Consider the following 15600-nt stretch of genomic DNA (forward strand, 5'->3'; position numbering starts at 1 on the left):
CTGCTTTCCCTGAGCCTGACCACCAGTCTCCTCCACTGCAGAGCGAGGCACTCCCTGCCGAGGAGAAGGAAAAGGAGGGCTCGGAGTCCCGGCCCACAACAGCGCAGGGCACCCCGCCCACACAGCTCTCTGACACCGAGGACTTCGCTGGCCTGGAGACCACCAGCCTGCTGCAGCATGGGGACACTGTCCTGCACATCAGTGAGGACAACGGCATGGAGAACCCTCTGCTGGCCACTCACTTCAGCTTCACCCACGTGGAGCTTGGGGAGACCGATGTGGATCTAGATGAGTCTCACGTTTAACTCCTGGGGAAGGACAGTAGTGGGAGGAGGAAGGAAATGTATCCCTTTCCTTAGAGTTCCCTGCTAAATAGTAACTAATTAAAACAAGAGCACTTTATTATCCAAGAGCAGGAAATAGCTATCGGCCGGTTGTTATAGACTGGCGAATTTCTATTTGTGAGATCTCCTTTCAGTTCAGGGCAGGACCACAGGAACCAAGAATCTGTACAGAATTCTCAGGACAGGGGTGTGTAGGCAAACGTGGTCCACGGAGCCCTGAGCTGGCAGCCATGTACTGTGATCAGCAGCCTCACTGGGTAATGGGCTGCTGGACTGTGGGAGACAGAGAAATCTCTTCAGAGACTGTGCCCAAGATTTATTTTTGTAGTGGTTTTGAGAGGAGGGCTGTACAGCAGCTGAATCCAAGGCTTTTACACCTTGAAAGCAGTGAAAACTGCTGAAAGTACCAATCTAAAGCTTGATTTTCTCAGCCTGGGACCATTGTTTCTGACGTGCAGAGCAATGATGAGCACCATAAAGCAATTAGAGATTTTTTTTTTTTTTTGGCACTGCAGACTTTAGTTGAATTTAATTGTGTCTGCTGGTTCCATTCCAGTCTGTAAAATGTTGCCCTTGTGCTACAGAAATGTTTGTTCTGTAAAACTAAACACAGTACATACCATAAGCAGGAATGCATGTGCTGTGCACAGACACAGATGAGCAGGGGCTGAGTGGTCTGCAGGTGGTATAAATAGCCCACACTCTCCTGCTTTAATGTACTCAGCTGTTCCTCCCCACAGTTTAGAAAAAAAAACCTCCAAGAAACTGCATCTGGAATGTGTGGACCTTCTGGTTCCAAGCACTGGCTCCCCTGATGCTGTTGGATGTACACAGAGGGATTTAAAGTAGATATTTATATATGGTATTTTCATGTTACTATATATAAAAATATATATGTACATTTTAAACAAAAGATGGATATTGCAGGGCAGAAACCTGATGAAAGAATCTATTTTTGGCATGCTGAGATTGTATTTTAAAAGGTTCCATTTTATGTATGTAACATTCATGGCTGTAAGCATTAGATAAATGTATGTAACATTTATAGAAGGTGGATCAGCTGAAATCACAGCTGAGTTAAGGGGTTTTGCTGCAGCATCGTGGAATTACACTGAAATGTGAATTTAGCCATTAGCTGCTGACAGGCAAACTGCAAAATAGCTGTGAAACAAACCACGAAATCATCAGCAGTGCCCAAATATACCCTTGGGAATCATACACTGCCTTTTTTGGCTCATGTTAGACAAACTGGAGTTTATAATCATGTCATTATGTGCAGAGGAGAACGTTTTGGATCATCTTGAGGGTATCTAAAATGTGCTAATTACCACCTTGGCTCCTGAGGGCTTGCAGTTTGGACACACACATCATAAACCAGCCTTACTAAGGAGGGAAATGATATCCCTCCAGCCATCTCCAAAGAAGGGACCCACAGCTCTCCTCCCGGGCTCTGAAATAGCTGTTGAAGTACTACCCTAGGTAGGGCTGCCTGGCTGCTGCAGTGCAGCACACAGGTTTCCCTGGGGCTGAGAAAATTAACCACACACCCAACAGCAGGTTCCAGCCTGTGGAGCCCACAGAGCTTTAGGCTGTGCTGCCTGGCATTTGCCAAGTGCTCACATTTGGCAGGAGCTGTGCACACCAGTCTGGGCAGGAAACTCACGTTAAACCTCTGAAGAGAGCAAAAGCCATTTTTCTCCCAGGTGCTGAGCACGCTCTGCTACCACTCCCCTGGGGAGAGGAGGAGAATCTCAGCATGTCTTGGGAACAGCAGGGCTGAGAAAACAGCTCTCTTTGTAATGCACCACCACGTGTATGGGGCTATGTAGTGTACAGGTGGGGCTCTAATGCAGATCCAGAGGGGACCTGGTCTTGTCAGAGAGGTGACAGTGTCCCGATGGATGTCCTGGATAACAAACTGTTTCCTCTGCTGATCAAAACATGCTGTACTGCTTCTTATCTCCTTAGTGCCCTGGAGCCAGTGCCAGCTACCTATAGGATGCTGCTTTAGATTAGCTCCTAGCTCAGAGGTCACTCCAAGAATTGCTGAAGTCCAGAAGTTAAGTTTTATCATTAACACTGACGCACAAATGAGGAAAAAACCCCACAGCTTCACTCTCAAGGCCCAAGGTAGGCTTGGTCACTGGCAGTCTGAGGGGGAGGAGAGCTTCAGACATGAGCCGAGTAAACGGCCGGGACACAACACATACAGAATCCATGGTGCACTTTATAGAGTGACCTTTTCTGCAGAAAATGAGGAAGCATCTTCCTTCATGAAAAGTAGAGGCCTTCCCACAGTACTCTACTCCAGAGATGACAAAATAACTGTGATTTACTTCATTTAATTCAGTGTATATAACTTTACAATTTCCACTGTCACAGGTGAATTCACCAGTAGTAAGCCATAGCAAGGACTAAAATGCCTCTTTTAAACGTCTACCCTACTAGGAAACAATGCAACTTAAACAGGACATAATGTGTAATTTAGGTTTATCCAGCTGGCCTTGGTTTTGTGGGATGATTGCTGAGGAGGGCACAGACAGGCCAGCCCGTCAGCCTGACTTCCCATGCTTTTTACTGTCATACCTGTTGCGTTTAATGCTGTCCTAATGAGTGGCATACACAGTACTTTAGCTGGTTTGTGCTTTCCTCCAGTATCTCTGTCCCAGAACCGGTGTTACTTCTGCTGTGAAGACAAACGATGCTGCTTTCCATAGTGTTAGCCGCCTTAAGCGCATGTCGTGTTCAGCGATGTCCGGCTGTGCCTGTCTCGTCCACGTGTCAGTCGGTCCCGTTGCCTTTTATGCATTTTATGCAAACGTTGTCCCGAGGATTAAATACAAAGGAACGACGGCAAAGGACAGAGTTCTGTGTTTGAGCCTCTTGCGTAACACGGTCGGTCTCTGGCGCCGTGAGGGTTTCGATGCGCGGTTCTGTTCCGGGAGACCGAGCGCCTGTTAATGTTTACCGGGCCTGGCACTGGCTGTGGCCGGCGTGGGGCGGGAACCGTGCCTTGGGGGGGACAAAATACGCTTTAAATCACCTAGACAAGGGCTGCTCCCGCTATGTCCCTGCCCGTTCGGGACCGGGGGCGCGGCCGGGCGGGCGGAGCGCGGCCCAAGATGGCGGCGGCCCCGCCCCGGCCCTCCCCCGCCGCCCCTCCCCCGGGCGGCAGCAGCCGCGGCGGCAGCCATGGCGTCGGGGTGTCGGATCGGGCCCTCCATCCTCAACAGCGACCTGGCGGCGCTGGGCGCCGAGTGCAGCCGCATGCTGGACTGCGGGGCCGACTACCTGCACCTGGATGTAATGGACGGGTAACGCCGGGGACGGGCGGGAGCGGCCGGGCCGGCGGCGCGGGGGGCGGGCGGCGCGGCCCGCCCGTCCCGGCCGGCACGGGGTAACCTGTGGGCGGGCGCGTCTCTCTCTTCGGCCCCAAGACACTTCGTCCCGAACATCACCTTCGGCCACCCCGTCGTGGAGAGCCTGCGCAAGCGGCTGGGCCAGGAGCCCTTCTTCGGTAAGGGCCGGGGGCTGCGGGGCGCTGCCCGTGCGGCGGCGGGACTCGGCCCCGCTGCCCGCTCGCTGTCCTCTTGCAGACATGCACATGATGGTGGCCGCGCCGGAGCAGTGGGTGAAGCCCATGGCGGTCGCCGGTGCCAACCAATACACCTTCCATCTGGAAGCGACGGACAACCCCGGGGCGCTGATAAAGGACATTCGGGAGAATGGGATGAAGGTGAGGGGAGCGCACGCTGTGCTCTGCTTAACCGACCGCTGCCTCGCTGGCAGGTTCTCTGTGGTGAGCAGTGACGGGAGCCGAGGGAACGACCTGCGGCTGTCTCGGGGAGCCTTGGGCTGGAGATCAGGAAAAGGCTCTTCCGCCAGAGCGTGTGGAGCGCTGCCCAGGCTCCCCTGGGAACGGGCACAGCCCCGGGACTGCCCGAGCTCCAGGAGCGTTCTGCCAGTGCTCCCGAGCGCAGGGTAGGGTTGGTGGGCTGTCTGTGTAGGGCCAGGAGTTTGCCTGGATCAGCCTTCTAGGTCCTTTCCAACTCAAGATACTTTTATTCCATGATACTATGAAAAACTGATCATCGCCACTTCAGGCGGTCTAGGGTTGGCACATGCAGCCCTAACACACTGCGCATGAAGTCAGTCTTCAATTTTAGTGAAGAAAATGTGGGATTTTTAAATAAAGTAAGCCTGTTCTTCCTGCCATTACACAGTCACGTAATTACTTTCCTAGGAATCTGTACTGAGCGCAGGCCAGTCGTGCCCTGAGGTGCACTAATCCTAAGGTGCACTTGGATTTGGCTTCCCTTCTTGCAGGTTGGCCTGGCCATCAAGCCTGGCACTACAGTTGAACACTTGGCACCTTGGGCCAATCAGATAGACATGGCCTTGGTGATGACGGTAGAACCTGGCTTTGGAGGACAGAAATTTATGGAAGACATGATGCCAAAGGTAAGCTGTGTTTCTCTTTCATTATTTCTTGAGCTAAAAAAGCTAATGAACTGTAGAGTATGGTGGTGGAGTAGATAAACCTTTTCTAGATGTACAAGAAGCTGTAGGGTGGCAGCTCACCTTTTTATCTGCTTCCTCAGGTTCAGTGGCTGAGGACACAGTTTCCCTCCTTGGATATAGAAGTGGATGGGGGAGTTGGGCCTGACACCATCCATAAGTGTGCAGAGGTAAGAGGTTGCAGCAGAGCAGCATTCTCAGTCACTGTGCTGAGAGTCTTACCAACCCCCAGAAAATAAAGCTTAGGAGAAGTTTTTAGTTTTCAGAGGGAACCATAAAACACATCTAATATAAAAATCTCTTTGAGGTCCGATCTTGTGTCTCTTTTAAAATAGTGGCTATTGAAGCCTCCCCTAAGTTCAAGAAGTTTGTTCCCTTTATGTTGGTGTAAATAGGAGCAATGTGATGAAGAAATTACATATTAGGGGAAGAGCTGTTTTCTGACCTTGATGCGAGGTTGTAGTCAGGGTATGTGACCTGTGTCCCACCTGTTTGCACCCAGCCAAGAGCTCACAAGTGCAGTGTGTCCCAGCAGGCTGCGGGCAGCGTGTTCTGTGCGGCTGAGCAGTGTTTGCTGTCTCCCAGGCAGGAGCCAATATGATTGTGTCCGGCAGCGCCATCATGAAGAGCGCAGACCCCAGGTCTGTGATCAACCTCCTCAGGAATGTGTGCTCAGAAGCGGCGCAGAAGCGCAGCCTGGACCGATGAGCCCTGCCCAGCGCTGCTCCACGAGGCTCTGGGCGTGCAGGAGAACCCTCTGCTCCTGCATAGTGAGGGCTGGATGAACACCAACTGCAGAAACTCCTTGCTGCTGAGCAGAGGAATTATCCCTTCACTGCAGGGAAGCAAGCAGCAATGGGAAACATTCTGGCTGCCTTTCAGGGTTGGAAATGCAATGGTTTGAACCTGTCTCTTGATTTTGGGGCACAACCTCTCGTGCTGACTGGATTGAACTGCAGTCAGCTTGTTGCTTGCTAGAAGAGTGTAGCATCACCACAAGAACCTCTCTTGTGGAAGACTCTTAATCAAACTGCCTTCTGCTGTCTGTGTTTTGTCATTTGATCTGTGCATTCCTACAAAACTTTTCCACTACTGCATTAAACACCCCTTCCTTGGTGTGTTAAGCTCTTTAAGCTGACTGTCATAAGTGACTGGGTTCAGGAGTAAGTTTTGGGAAAATGCAGCTTAGGAGGGCTAAAAAAAATCCCAGTGATGGTAGAAAAGTCCCTGTCCTTTGCCTCTATTGCATTGGAAGTACTTGGCCTATAGAAATCCAGCATCAGGTAAGTCACTGCAGCATCTTTACCAGATCACAAAGTGGGGAGTATCTTCTCACTTATCCTTCAAATAGCCAGTTAGGACAGCTGTGTCTGAAATTCCTGGAAGTGATGGAATTCCTCAGAATAATGTTGCTTTAACACTCCTTTATCTTGCTCCACAGTCTCCTTGGTTTGTACATATGTCTGAGTAAATGATTAAGATGGTAACATACAGAAAGGGTAGCTGCTGAAGAGACGTGTAGGTTGAAATGCCTGGAGATGGGTCTGTGGAACCAAATAGTAATCAGCCCTTCAATTTGCTGTGTCCGCAGGCCTGGCCTGTTTGGGCACATGAAAGGTGAGTTCGGAGCACGAGAGGAAGACTGAGCAGGCCATTTTTTAGGTAGACCTGTCTCCCACAGCTCTCATTAGCATTGCTGGCTCTTAAACAGGTCATGGTGTTGTGTGTGGTGTTTTTCCCTGTAAGTTGCAATTACAGAAGGGTTGCAAACAGTCTGCTTCCTCGGGAGGGACCCCACGGCAAGGGCCACTGCTCTTGGTGAGGAGGAGCAGCTCGGGCTGGTTCAGACACTCTGGACAAGCATCTCAAACATCTGAACTGCCACGTTTTTCCTGCATGGTTAACTGTGGTTTAGGTGAACAAACATTGCTTCCTGTTTCCACTTGCAACCCCATTTAGGAACTAGCACAAGAAAAAAGGAGTTGTCTGGACCAGTTGTGCTGAGAGATTATTTCAGAAGAGGTTTGCTAAAAGCAAGCTTGGCCATGAAAGGGCATGGCTATAGTCCCAAGGGCTGTTGGGTGTGTGTTAGAGCAGCTTATTCATGCTTCTGGAAAGAGCCAGCGTAGAGTTCAGTGTGTGCATGGACAAACAGTCATGGCTGTGGTAGCTAAAATGCAGGCTGCAATGAAAATGCTGGTTCAGGATGTGGGGTCTGGCTTTTCATGCTGTGGAAAGCAGTAGGACAAGAGCTGTAGTGTACTAACCTCCTGCAGTTGAGTGTGAGCTGGATTGAAGGGGTAATCAAACTATTTCTGTTTTTTTTTTTTTTCCCCTAATTAATTTGGGGGCGACATCCAAGTTGTGCTAGTTAATTGATGGTACCAGGCTTTGTGGAATCTTATGGTATGTTCTGTGTTCATACATTGTAGCCATTTCATAATGGTTTTAAGGATGATAAGTTTGCACTTGCATTGACTCTTGGGTTGGGAGTCTTGGGGGAGAGATACCCAAAAAGTAAAATTACTCAATTGGTTCTGTCTGCATCCCACCAGAGTGGGTTTATGCAGGTGACTCCTGCTGCAGCAGCTTTTACACATCTGAGGTTAAATCTGTTAGTGACCATGTCTGTGAAATCACAGTAATGAATGATTCCTGTTCTTTAATGCTTAAGACAAAATGTTTCAGTTTCATGTACCTTTACAGAAGTGATCTCTTTGGGGCCTCTTTAGGCCTGTCCTCCTGTACTCAGTAACAAGCTCTGAGTCCCAGGGCTGGAACTGGGTGCTGACATGAAAACCCAGAGCTGCACGGGCTGAATACACCCCAGGCCCGTTGGATGTTGCAATCCTGTGGTGAGGTGTCAGCTGTAAGGGAGAGCCCAGCCTGTGTGAGTGGGCCAGAGTGACCTGACAGCACAGCTCTGAACTGGAGAATGGGATGGAAACAAACTTGACCACGTGCAGCACAGCCCTGAGTGAGAGAAAACACTGCAGGAGACACTGCACACTTAGAACTTCGTTTTAATAATGTTTAAAAATTCTTGTTGGTACTTACGTGCCATTAAGGTCTTGGATGCAGAGATGAAGCATTTGAAACCCCCACAGCAGCAGGAAGCAGAACATAAGGGGTGTTAAAGAAAAGCCTCAATTGAACATGGTAAATGAAGCAGTGGGAAGTGGCTTTGTGCAGCTGTAAACCCCCAGGTTCATGCATGAGGGGGCCTTGCTGCATTTTGTTGTAAGTTGGTTTTTCACTGTCAGTCTTTTTGATACCTTCAGCCACAGCAGCAGCACTAACAGCTGTTTTCATGGCTTAACAGCCAAAGAGAGGTTGTGTTTTGTCTGGGGTTTTATTTTCTGCCTAAAACTTTGAAAAGGAATGAAAACAAGCAGGGGATTCTGTACATTTTATGGCTTCAAGGATGAGCCTGGCCCTGAGCCCCCAGCCTGCTCCCACATCACGACAGCAGCATTCATTCAGGCCAAACTGAACTGTGCTGAAGCCCAGCTGTGCCAGCACAGGGGCTGCAGGCAGTAAAGCAGCCTGCCAGTGCTGGCTGCAGCTGCTCGCAGTCCAGGGACAAATGAGAGGGCTGGTGCTGGGACCAGGCTGAGCTCAGCAAGCTTTTTAACCCTGTCCCAGTATGGAAAATCAGGGCCCTCCCTGTGGAGCCAGGACACAGAGTGGGGACAGAGGAGGCAGGGCACAGCTCTGCAGCCCCCTGAGAACCACGCCATGCACACACAGCACTGCCCGCCTGGCCCTGCCAGCTGCAGGGATGCTGGAGGCAGGCAGGTGACGGGGAAATGGCCGTCTTCCTGGCCCTCCTTCCCACTGGAAAGGGGCCTGCCACACACAATACCCTGCTCAGGGGATAGCAGAGCCCTGTGCACCAGCCCTGTACTGGCACAGGAGGAGGAACACCTCTGGCACTGTGCTCCAGTAGCCTGCTGTCACAGGCCTGGGCAGCTGAGAGCTGTTGGAGAAAGGATTTCTTCTTGTGACAGAAAAATTACAAAAAGTTATACTTCTCCAGAAGAATTAGGAAAGAAAGGCCTCATAAAATCAGGCCTGCTCTATTAAATTAGTATCTAACCTGACATCTCTTTTAAGTGTAATTAAGCAATTTGCAAGTTCCCATGTGAAAACAATCTTGGTCTGAAAGGTTGGTTAAGACAACCACCTATTCTTGGGGTGAAAAGTAAGTGCACCTGTGTAAACAAGAACCCATAAAGGAAAAATGTAAACAAGCTGAATCTCAGCATGTACCCACAGATCTGACCCATTACTGAAGTGGTAAGAAAACTACCAGCCCATAGGTGCTGCTGCACACGGGGTGTGGGAAACCTGTCTAAAAGAAGTGATGTGAATAAAGAATTGGCTTTTCCCACATGAAGATAATGGAGTCTCGGCTGACTTACATCTGAGGCAATCGCGGAGGCGAGGGCCGAGCCGAGCCAGGACTGGAGAGCCGGAATCCGGGAATCCTCGAGTCGGGAACGAGCAGCCCGCAGGGAAAGGAAATTCGAGCGGCTACACCAAGTAGCGAAGGGCTCCGGCTGCACGAAACACACAGAGACAAGAACCGGGCGGCGGGGCACGGAAACAAACACAGAAACAATCACAGAAACAAACCCAACCCCCAACAGAGCTCCCGGGAAAGCCCCGCCCAGGGGCAGTGAGCACGAAAAACGCCTTGCGGCCGCAGAGCCGGGGGCAGACAGCGGTGCCAAAGCCGCGCTGCGGGCACGGTCACAGCTGCAAATGTGCGAGACACGATCTCCAATCGTGGGGAACGGCCCAGAGCCGGGAAACACATTAAATGGAAATAGATTAACCCCGAGGAGACGCGGGGCACTGCCTGGAGATCCGTGGGGATAATACGACGTGGAAATAATGCGACGGGAAATACAAGGTGGAAATAAATATCTCCTTGAGCAGGAGAGACAGTGACCAAAAATACGTGAAGAATAGAGATTTCTGAGTTCAAGAAGTACGCAGTTGAAAATTGGCGCCGCGGAGCGTCACACCCGTGAAATGACGCCCACACCAACGGAGTCATATGTAGAGTTAGAGTTTAAAAAAGGGATAAAGTACGGGGAATCTTAGAGCACAGATTTCAGCGGACCAAAAAAGCGACAATACTTATGAAACATGGGGTTAGAAACTAGAGGGTATTAATCATAAAAATGAGAAGAATACTAATTAAAGGCTAGGCATTCAGATGGTGTGTATTGCTGCTCTTCGAAAGAAGAGACAGGGCTGTGTGCAAAAACAGCAAAGGGGAATACAAAGATGTCTGATAAAAGGGGGGTTGTTTACCAAAACAAAAGACAAGAATACAAGATTACCAAAGACACTGAGATAGTAAGGCGCCTCGAGCCCCCAGGACCAGATAAACCTGGTCTTAGAGCCTGGACTGTGACCAGAGGATCAGTGGGCATGCTCAAGGCAGCAAGGTCAGAAGTTCATCTCCGAGGAAAACTATCCTTCATCTCTGAGACCCCCGAAACCACCAGAGACACCTGCGCAGGGGCAAAGGACTGATAAAACAATTAACATACGAAGTGGGGAGAGGAGGAGCCAAGGAATGAATATGCATAGGTGTATTGCGAAATTTGATGCATATGTCACATTCTAGAGGTTAAAGGAGAATGGCAGTGAGGAGCTCCCATGCCTTTGGGAGCTCTCCCGCATCGCGCCCAGCGCTGAATAAATCACGTACCTGCTTTAAAACTCACTTTGTCTCTGAGTTTTAGTCTTTCCGCGTGTCACTTATATATACCTTTTTATCGAAAGGCGGGACGAGTTGGGGGGCAGTTTTTGTGGGCAGCGGTCGTAGGGGAAGATACGTTAGCCACGAGATCGTTACCCACACGGTATTTTACTAGAAAGTCGCTAAAAATGACAATCTGCTGAAGGGACCGCGGCTACTGCGGCAACCGCCCCCGCGCGGGTCCTCCTGTGTCTGCAGGTCCGTCTGTTCCCTCTACCGATGGGAATGTTACCTTTAAATTCCGTTTTCCACCTTAAAAAGACTAATAAGTACTCTTACATCCACTTGGAAACCGCTTTCCATCCCCGATTGAAATCCGGAGCCCGGATCTGTGTGCGTGTGCCACTGCCAAATGGGTCCGGCGGGACACAGTGTCCCCGGGCGGCCCTGCCGCAGCTGCGGTGGCCTCGGTGGCAGCAGTGGCCGCGGTGGCAGCAGTGGCCGCGGTGGCGGCACTGGCCCCGGCTGAGGGCGGTGGCAGCAGTGGCCGCGGTGGCAGCAGTGGCCGCAGTGGCCGCAGTGGCCGCGGTGGCAGCAGTGGCAGCAGTGGCCGCAGTGGCCGCGGCTGAGGGCGGTGGCAGCAGTGGCCGCGGTGGCAGCAGTGGCCGCGGTGGCAGCAGTGGCCGCGGTGGCCGCGGCTGAGGGCGGTGGCAGCAGTGGGCGCGGTGGCAGCAGTGGCCGCGGCTGAGGGCGGTGGCAGCAGTGGCCGCGGTGGCAGCAGTGGCAGCAGTGGCCGCGGCTGAGGGCGGTGTTCGCGGGGGCCCCGAGCGGGTGATTTGATGCTCCGGAACGCCCCGAGTCCCGCTCGGTTCGCAGCGGCTTCCGGAAGGCAGGAACCGGACACCATTTCCTGTAACACAACTCCCCCGAGCTGAAGGTTCCGGGGTCGTTCCCTCATTCCCGCCTGGTCTCGCTTCCCAGCATTTCCCTGCATCGGCCTCCCGCCACAAGCGCTTGGTGTATTTTTAACCTTTTCTGCATTTGCTGTCGGTGTTTCTCCTTTTGGTGCACGAGGCCTTCAGAGGGTTTTGTGTTGCGGAGGGCCGTGCTCGGCTCCCCCCGCCCGGGCACTGCAGAGGTCGGATCTCATCCCCACGGCTGGGAGCACAACACGGCGGCAGGAGTTGTTCCTTTTTGCCCGCAGCAGCGCTCAGAGTTCTCGTTCTCCTTCCCCCCGTATTGTTTTCATGTTAATAACAGTAGAATAAGCTACATCTTGTCGTATCTGTAACTTTTAAAGGTACTCATTTGCAGTTATGTTTAGTTAAGGTCCAGTAATACAATGCTCTATTACCTTCTTGAGCAAGGGTAAGTGCTATTAATGATTATTTCCCATGTGAAAACAATCTTGGTATGAAAGGTTGGTTAAGACAACCACCTATCCTTGGGGTGAAAAGTAAGTGCATCTGTGTAAACAGTAAGATCTGTTCCCTGAGGACCCATAAAGGAAAAACGTAAACAAGCTGCATCTCAGCATGTACCCACAGATCTGACCCATTACTGAAGTGGTAAGAAAACTACCAGCCCATAGGTGCTGCTGCACACGGGGTGTGGGAAGCCTGTCTAAAAGAAGTGATGTGAATAAAGAATTGGCTTTTCCCACACAAAGATAATGGAGTCTCAGTTAACTTATTACAATAATTTCTGCCGTGAGTGGTAATGACCAAACAGACATTTTGCTTCTGTCTTACACCTGCTCAGCCTTTCTCTGACTCCCCTTTTTATTGCTATTTTTATTTACCATGAAGCACCAGCATGTTTCCACGAGGGCTGGCAAGAACATCCAAGAGGGGACACAGCAAAGGTAGTTCCCCTTGCTCAGAGCATTCCCTGCCTCTGCAGCCCCTGCAGTGGGCAAGGCACCCCGACCAGGGCTGATCCTGCAGCCACAAGATGGTTTGGCACCACGTGCAGCTGGGACCTGAACTGCAGTGCAGAGATGATGTTCTGCAGTTCCCCAGGGTGACCAAACTGGGATAACCCAGCGCCTATGACACAGGGGGTCTTTGGCCTCCTTTTTAACACCCTTCTGTTTCCACCCTCCAGTGGCTGGTTTACTTGGTCCGTCCCCTCTCCTCAAGTGCAGGAATTGCTCCCTCTGCCCCAGGGATCAGACAACACAGGAAGCCCACACCTTACAGCAAAGCCGGGTGAGAGCTGGTCAGATGAGGCTTCGTGAGGAGTAGAGAGGGGTATGGAAAAGACCTGCAAAACATCTGAGATACTGACCTTTCCGAAATCTTTTCCTGGAAGCAGATGCAGGGTAAGAGAGAGGGCAACACACACCTCTGTACTGAGGCACGGAGGGGGCCCTTGGCCTCACAGTGTAAGCGCAGCATCAGTACCACTGCAAACAGTGGCTTTGCAGGCCAAACAGAGCTCTGTGCCATGAGGAAGTATTGCTGCCTCTTCTTCACTTCCAAAAAGCCATCAAATTCAGACTATATACAACATATATAGAAATAACTTTTAATTAAAAAAACAACCTTGCATCAAAGATTATTGTATCAGACATTGAGGCAAGATTCAAGTTTAAGACAAACCAGTGTTAAAAAAAGTGTTTAAAAAATAATCAGAATGTGCAATAAACTACAATGTAGCAATAGGTTGTAGTGTTGAAACTTTACTGAACTGTTTTCATATGCCCAGTCTGTATTTCCTGTCATTTTGACCGAAAAAAAAAAAATTGTCAATAAAACTGGGTCGTCTGTCCAGTGCCATTCCAGATATTACATATGGAAGAAAACTGCACGAAAAACAGAGACTCCTATTAAATTGCTTTCAACTGTCCTACACAGAAAAACTGCCTGTTGATGGGTTATACCTACATTCAATGTTTAATCTTTGTTAATACCTCTCGGGATTGCAGATACATTCCAAGCTATGCTATTTAGATGCAAGTTTAAACAACTTGCCATTGTTTTCTCACTGTGAATGCACTGGGAAATGAAAAATCTATCCAGAATCACAATGGAAAGCTTTGAGGCTTCTTTTTTTATTGCTCTTCAAGACATCAATCATCTTTTCCCTTCCAGGCAGTCACCAAATGTTGGCATACTTACGAGACTCGTACAAGGCACTGTACAGAAATAGGAACAAGACTTTAACATATTAAAGCAAAGTATGATGAGCCTCATTAGCTACTGAAGGACTGAGGAAGGAAGATGATCCAAACCACAACATTCCATGGGCTGTCACTGCTTTGGCTCTACCCCTCTCTCCTCCTGTCTCTGCCTCCCCACAGCAGAGACCCTGCTTTGTGGGTGTCACATCCATTGACTGTGGCAATGCACTGGGCTACTTCTACCTTATTGCTTGAGGACTTCAATATGAAATGTGCCCTGGCACTACTGACAGCCAGCTACATGACTGAAGCTTCCAGATCCCCTGGCTTGACCTGCTGGTTCTCACCTACCCTTACCTTGCACATGCAGTTAGAGAGACAGGTTTTTGCCCCACGGCCATGCCACACAGGAGAATAATCTGAGCCTAACGCTTATCCCCACTATTTTCAAGTAGTTTTTCTGTGTTCAGTTGAAGTTGTTGGATAAGGTAGACAGCATCTCCTGCTACACCAGAGTCCACTAGAACCAGATATGCATTTGAAAACAAACAGAAAAGGATGATTATTGACAAATGTGGCAATATGACAACAGAAAGTGAATGGTGCCAGCAATTTATGTGCGCCCACTCCCGACATTGGGAATATTAGACTTCCAGCTTGAAATAATTACTTTCTCTTGGGGTTCAGGAAGAAGAAAGTGTTGTCTTTGGGATTTATCCTGCCTGTTACAAAGCAAGAAAGAAAATATATTATATGCAGCTAACATAAAGGTATTGAATTGTGCTGTCATATGCTGTGTGAACGAGAGATTTTACCTTACACTTCTTTCCACCTTAATTGGCTTTCTTAATGAACCACATTATTCCCTGTCACCTTTGTTTCCTTGTACTGTTGCTTCCCAGACAAATGCTTTTGCAGTCTTCTGACTCCTGGGTAGATTGTTTTCTTGGTGGATAGCCATTGTCTGGCAAAGCAGTGGGTGTGCCTGGAGTGCAGGGAGAGTTGCTGGAGAAAGTTGCACTTGACATTTCAGTCTGATTCGTTACTTGATCTTGGCACAGTAAAGCTTCTACTTCTTCATCTTTTAGAGGAAAAACTCGAAGTTCCCACAGCCCAGACTGAAAGGAAGCAGAAGAGTAGGAGTGAGGGTGGGAAAAGGAGTATAGAGGATAAAAAGGGATTTCAGATGAGTCTGAACTGATTAACTGTGTGCAGAATCATGTGCTATCAATTAACAAAGGAGTGTCTTTCTTTACAGTGCTGGCAGGGCTCTTCAGATAAAGAATACAAAACACTGCCAGGCATGAAGATGTAAGCTGGCTGCATAAGGTTTTCAACTAATAATAGACCTACCCTTGAACAGGCAAGGAAACTCTTTTCCACAATGCCAGACCATCAGGATGCCTGACCCTCTAATGATCAGGCCTGTCTGGAACCTTGGCCAACACCCCTGGAAAAAAATCCAAGCCTGAACCCAGTCCTTCCATATTTGCCTCAAAAACATGTGCCATGTGTACCGAGCAATGAAACTTCTGTTGACAGATCTGGGGTTAATTTACAAAGCACAGCAATGTTGTTCTCAACATGAGTACTACATTCAGAGCACATTAACTAGGGTGACAGCCTGAGATTCTGATCAGCGAGACAGGAGAGTATCTTCAGGTTCCTTTGTTGTCACTGAAGAACTGACCAGACTGGGAAACTATTGGAAGCACCCACCTTCTCTTCCTGGCTCTCCCTGCAGAGTGGTGCCATCCCTGAACAAACAGAGCTGTGGGCATCTGCAGCTGGGTCAGGAGCAGGGTCAGCAGCACAATGGTCTTTCTGCACCAAGTCCTGGCTGTGTCGGCCATCAGCGTTTTTGCTGTAAGATCTAGTGCAGAATTAGAAATGAG

At 49.7% G+C, this 15600-nt stretch overlaps 3 protein-coding genes and 1 long non-coding RNA gene across 10 annotated transcripts in view; 3 read left to right on the forward strand and 1 right to left on the reverse strand.

The window, feature by feature from the left end:
- Positions 1 to 3202, forward strand: part of UNC80 (unc-80 homolog, NALCN channel complex subunit) — a 127191-nt gene extending 123989 nt beyond the window's left edge. The window contains exon 65 of the mRNA XM_066322420.1: positions 42 to 3202. Coding sequence (XP_066178517.1) covers positions 42 to 305 — 264 coding nt within the window. The 3' untranslated portion in view covers positions 306 to 3202. The remainder of the gene's footprint in view (positions 1 to 41) is intronic.
- A 317-nt stretch (positions 3203 to 3519) lies between these two features.
- RPE (ribulose-5-phosphate-3-epimerase) lies at positions 3520 to 5995 on the forward strand. Its single transcript, XM_066322411.1, has 6 exons — positions 3520 to 3658; positions 3782 to 3861; positions 3941 to 4080; positions 4671 to 4805; positions 4946 to 5032; positions 5448 to 5995. Exons 1-6 carry the CDS (start codon positions 3537 to 3539, stop codon positions 5568 to 5570), a joined length of 687 nt encoding a protein of 228 aa, XP_066178508.1. The 5' UTR covers positions 3520 to 3536; the 3' UTR covers positions 5571 to 5995.
- Positions 5996 to 8842: 2847 nt separating this feature from the next.
- On the forward strand, positions 8843 to 12254 carry LOC136363308 (uncharacterized). The gene is made up of 2 exons (XR_010743968.1): positions 8843 to 9030; positions 12002 to 12254. It is a non-coding gene; the product is annotated as an uncharacterized lncRNA (long non-coding RNA).
- An 833-nt stretch (positions 12255 to 13087) lies between these two features.
- The window catches only part of KANSL1L (KAT8 regulatory NSL complex subunit 1 like), a 62001-nt gene continuing 59488 nt past the window's right edge, over positions 13088 to 15600 (reverse strand). For 5 of the 7 annotated variants that reach the window (XM_066322414.1, XM_066322413.1, XM_066322416.1 and 2 more), the window contains 2 exons: positions 15425 to 15578; positions 13088 to 14823 (listed from right to left, as the gene is read on the reverse strand). In XM_066322414.1, coding sequence (XP_066178511.1) covers positions 14575 to 14823; positions 15425 to 15578 — 403 coding nt within the window. In that variant the 3' untranslated portion in view covers positions 13088 to 14574. Of the gene's footprint in view, positions 14824 to 15424; positions 15579 to 15600 lie in introns of those variants that run through there. The other 2 variants (XR_010743967.1, XM_066322417.1) reach the window with 2 other exon arrangements.

This window comes from Sylvia atricapilla, chromosome 7, assembly GCF_009819655.1.
Source record: "Sylvia atricapilla isolate bSylAtr1 chromosome 7, bSylAtr1.pri, whole genome shotgun sequence".
Taxonomy (NCBI): Eukaryota; Metazoa; Chordata; class Aves; order Passeriformes; family Sylviidae; genus Sylvia; species Sylvia atricapilla.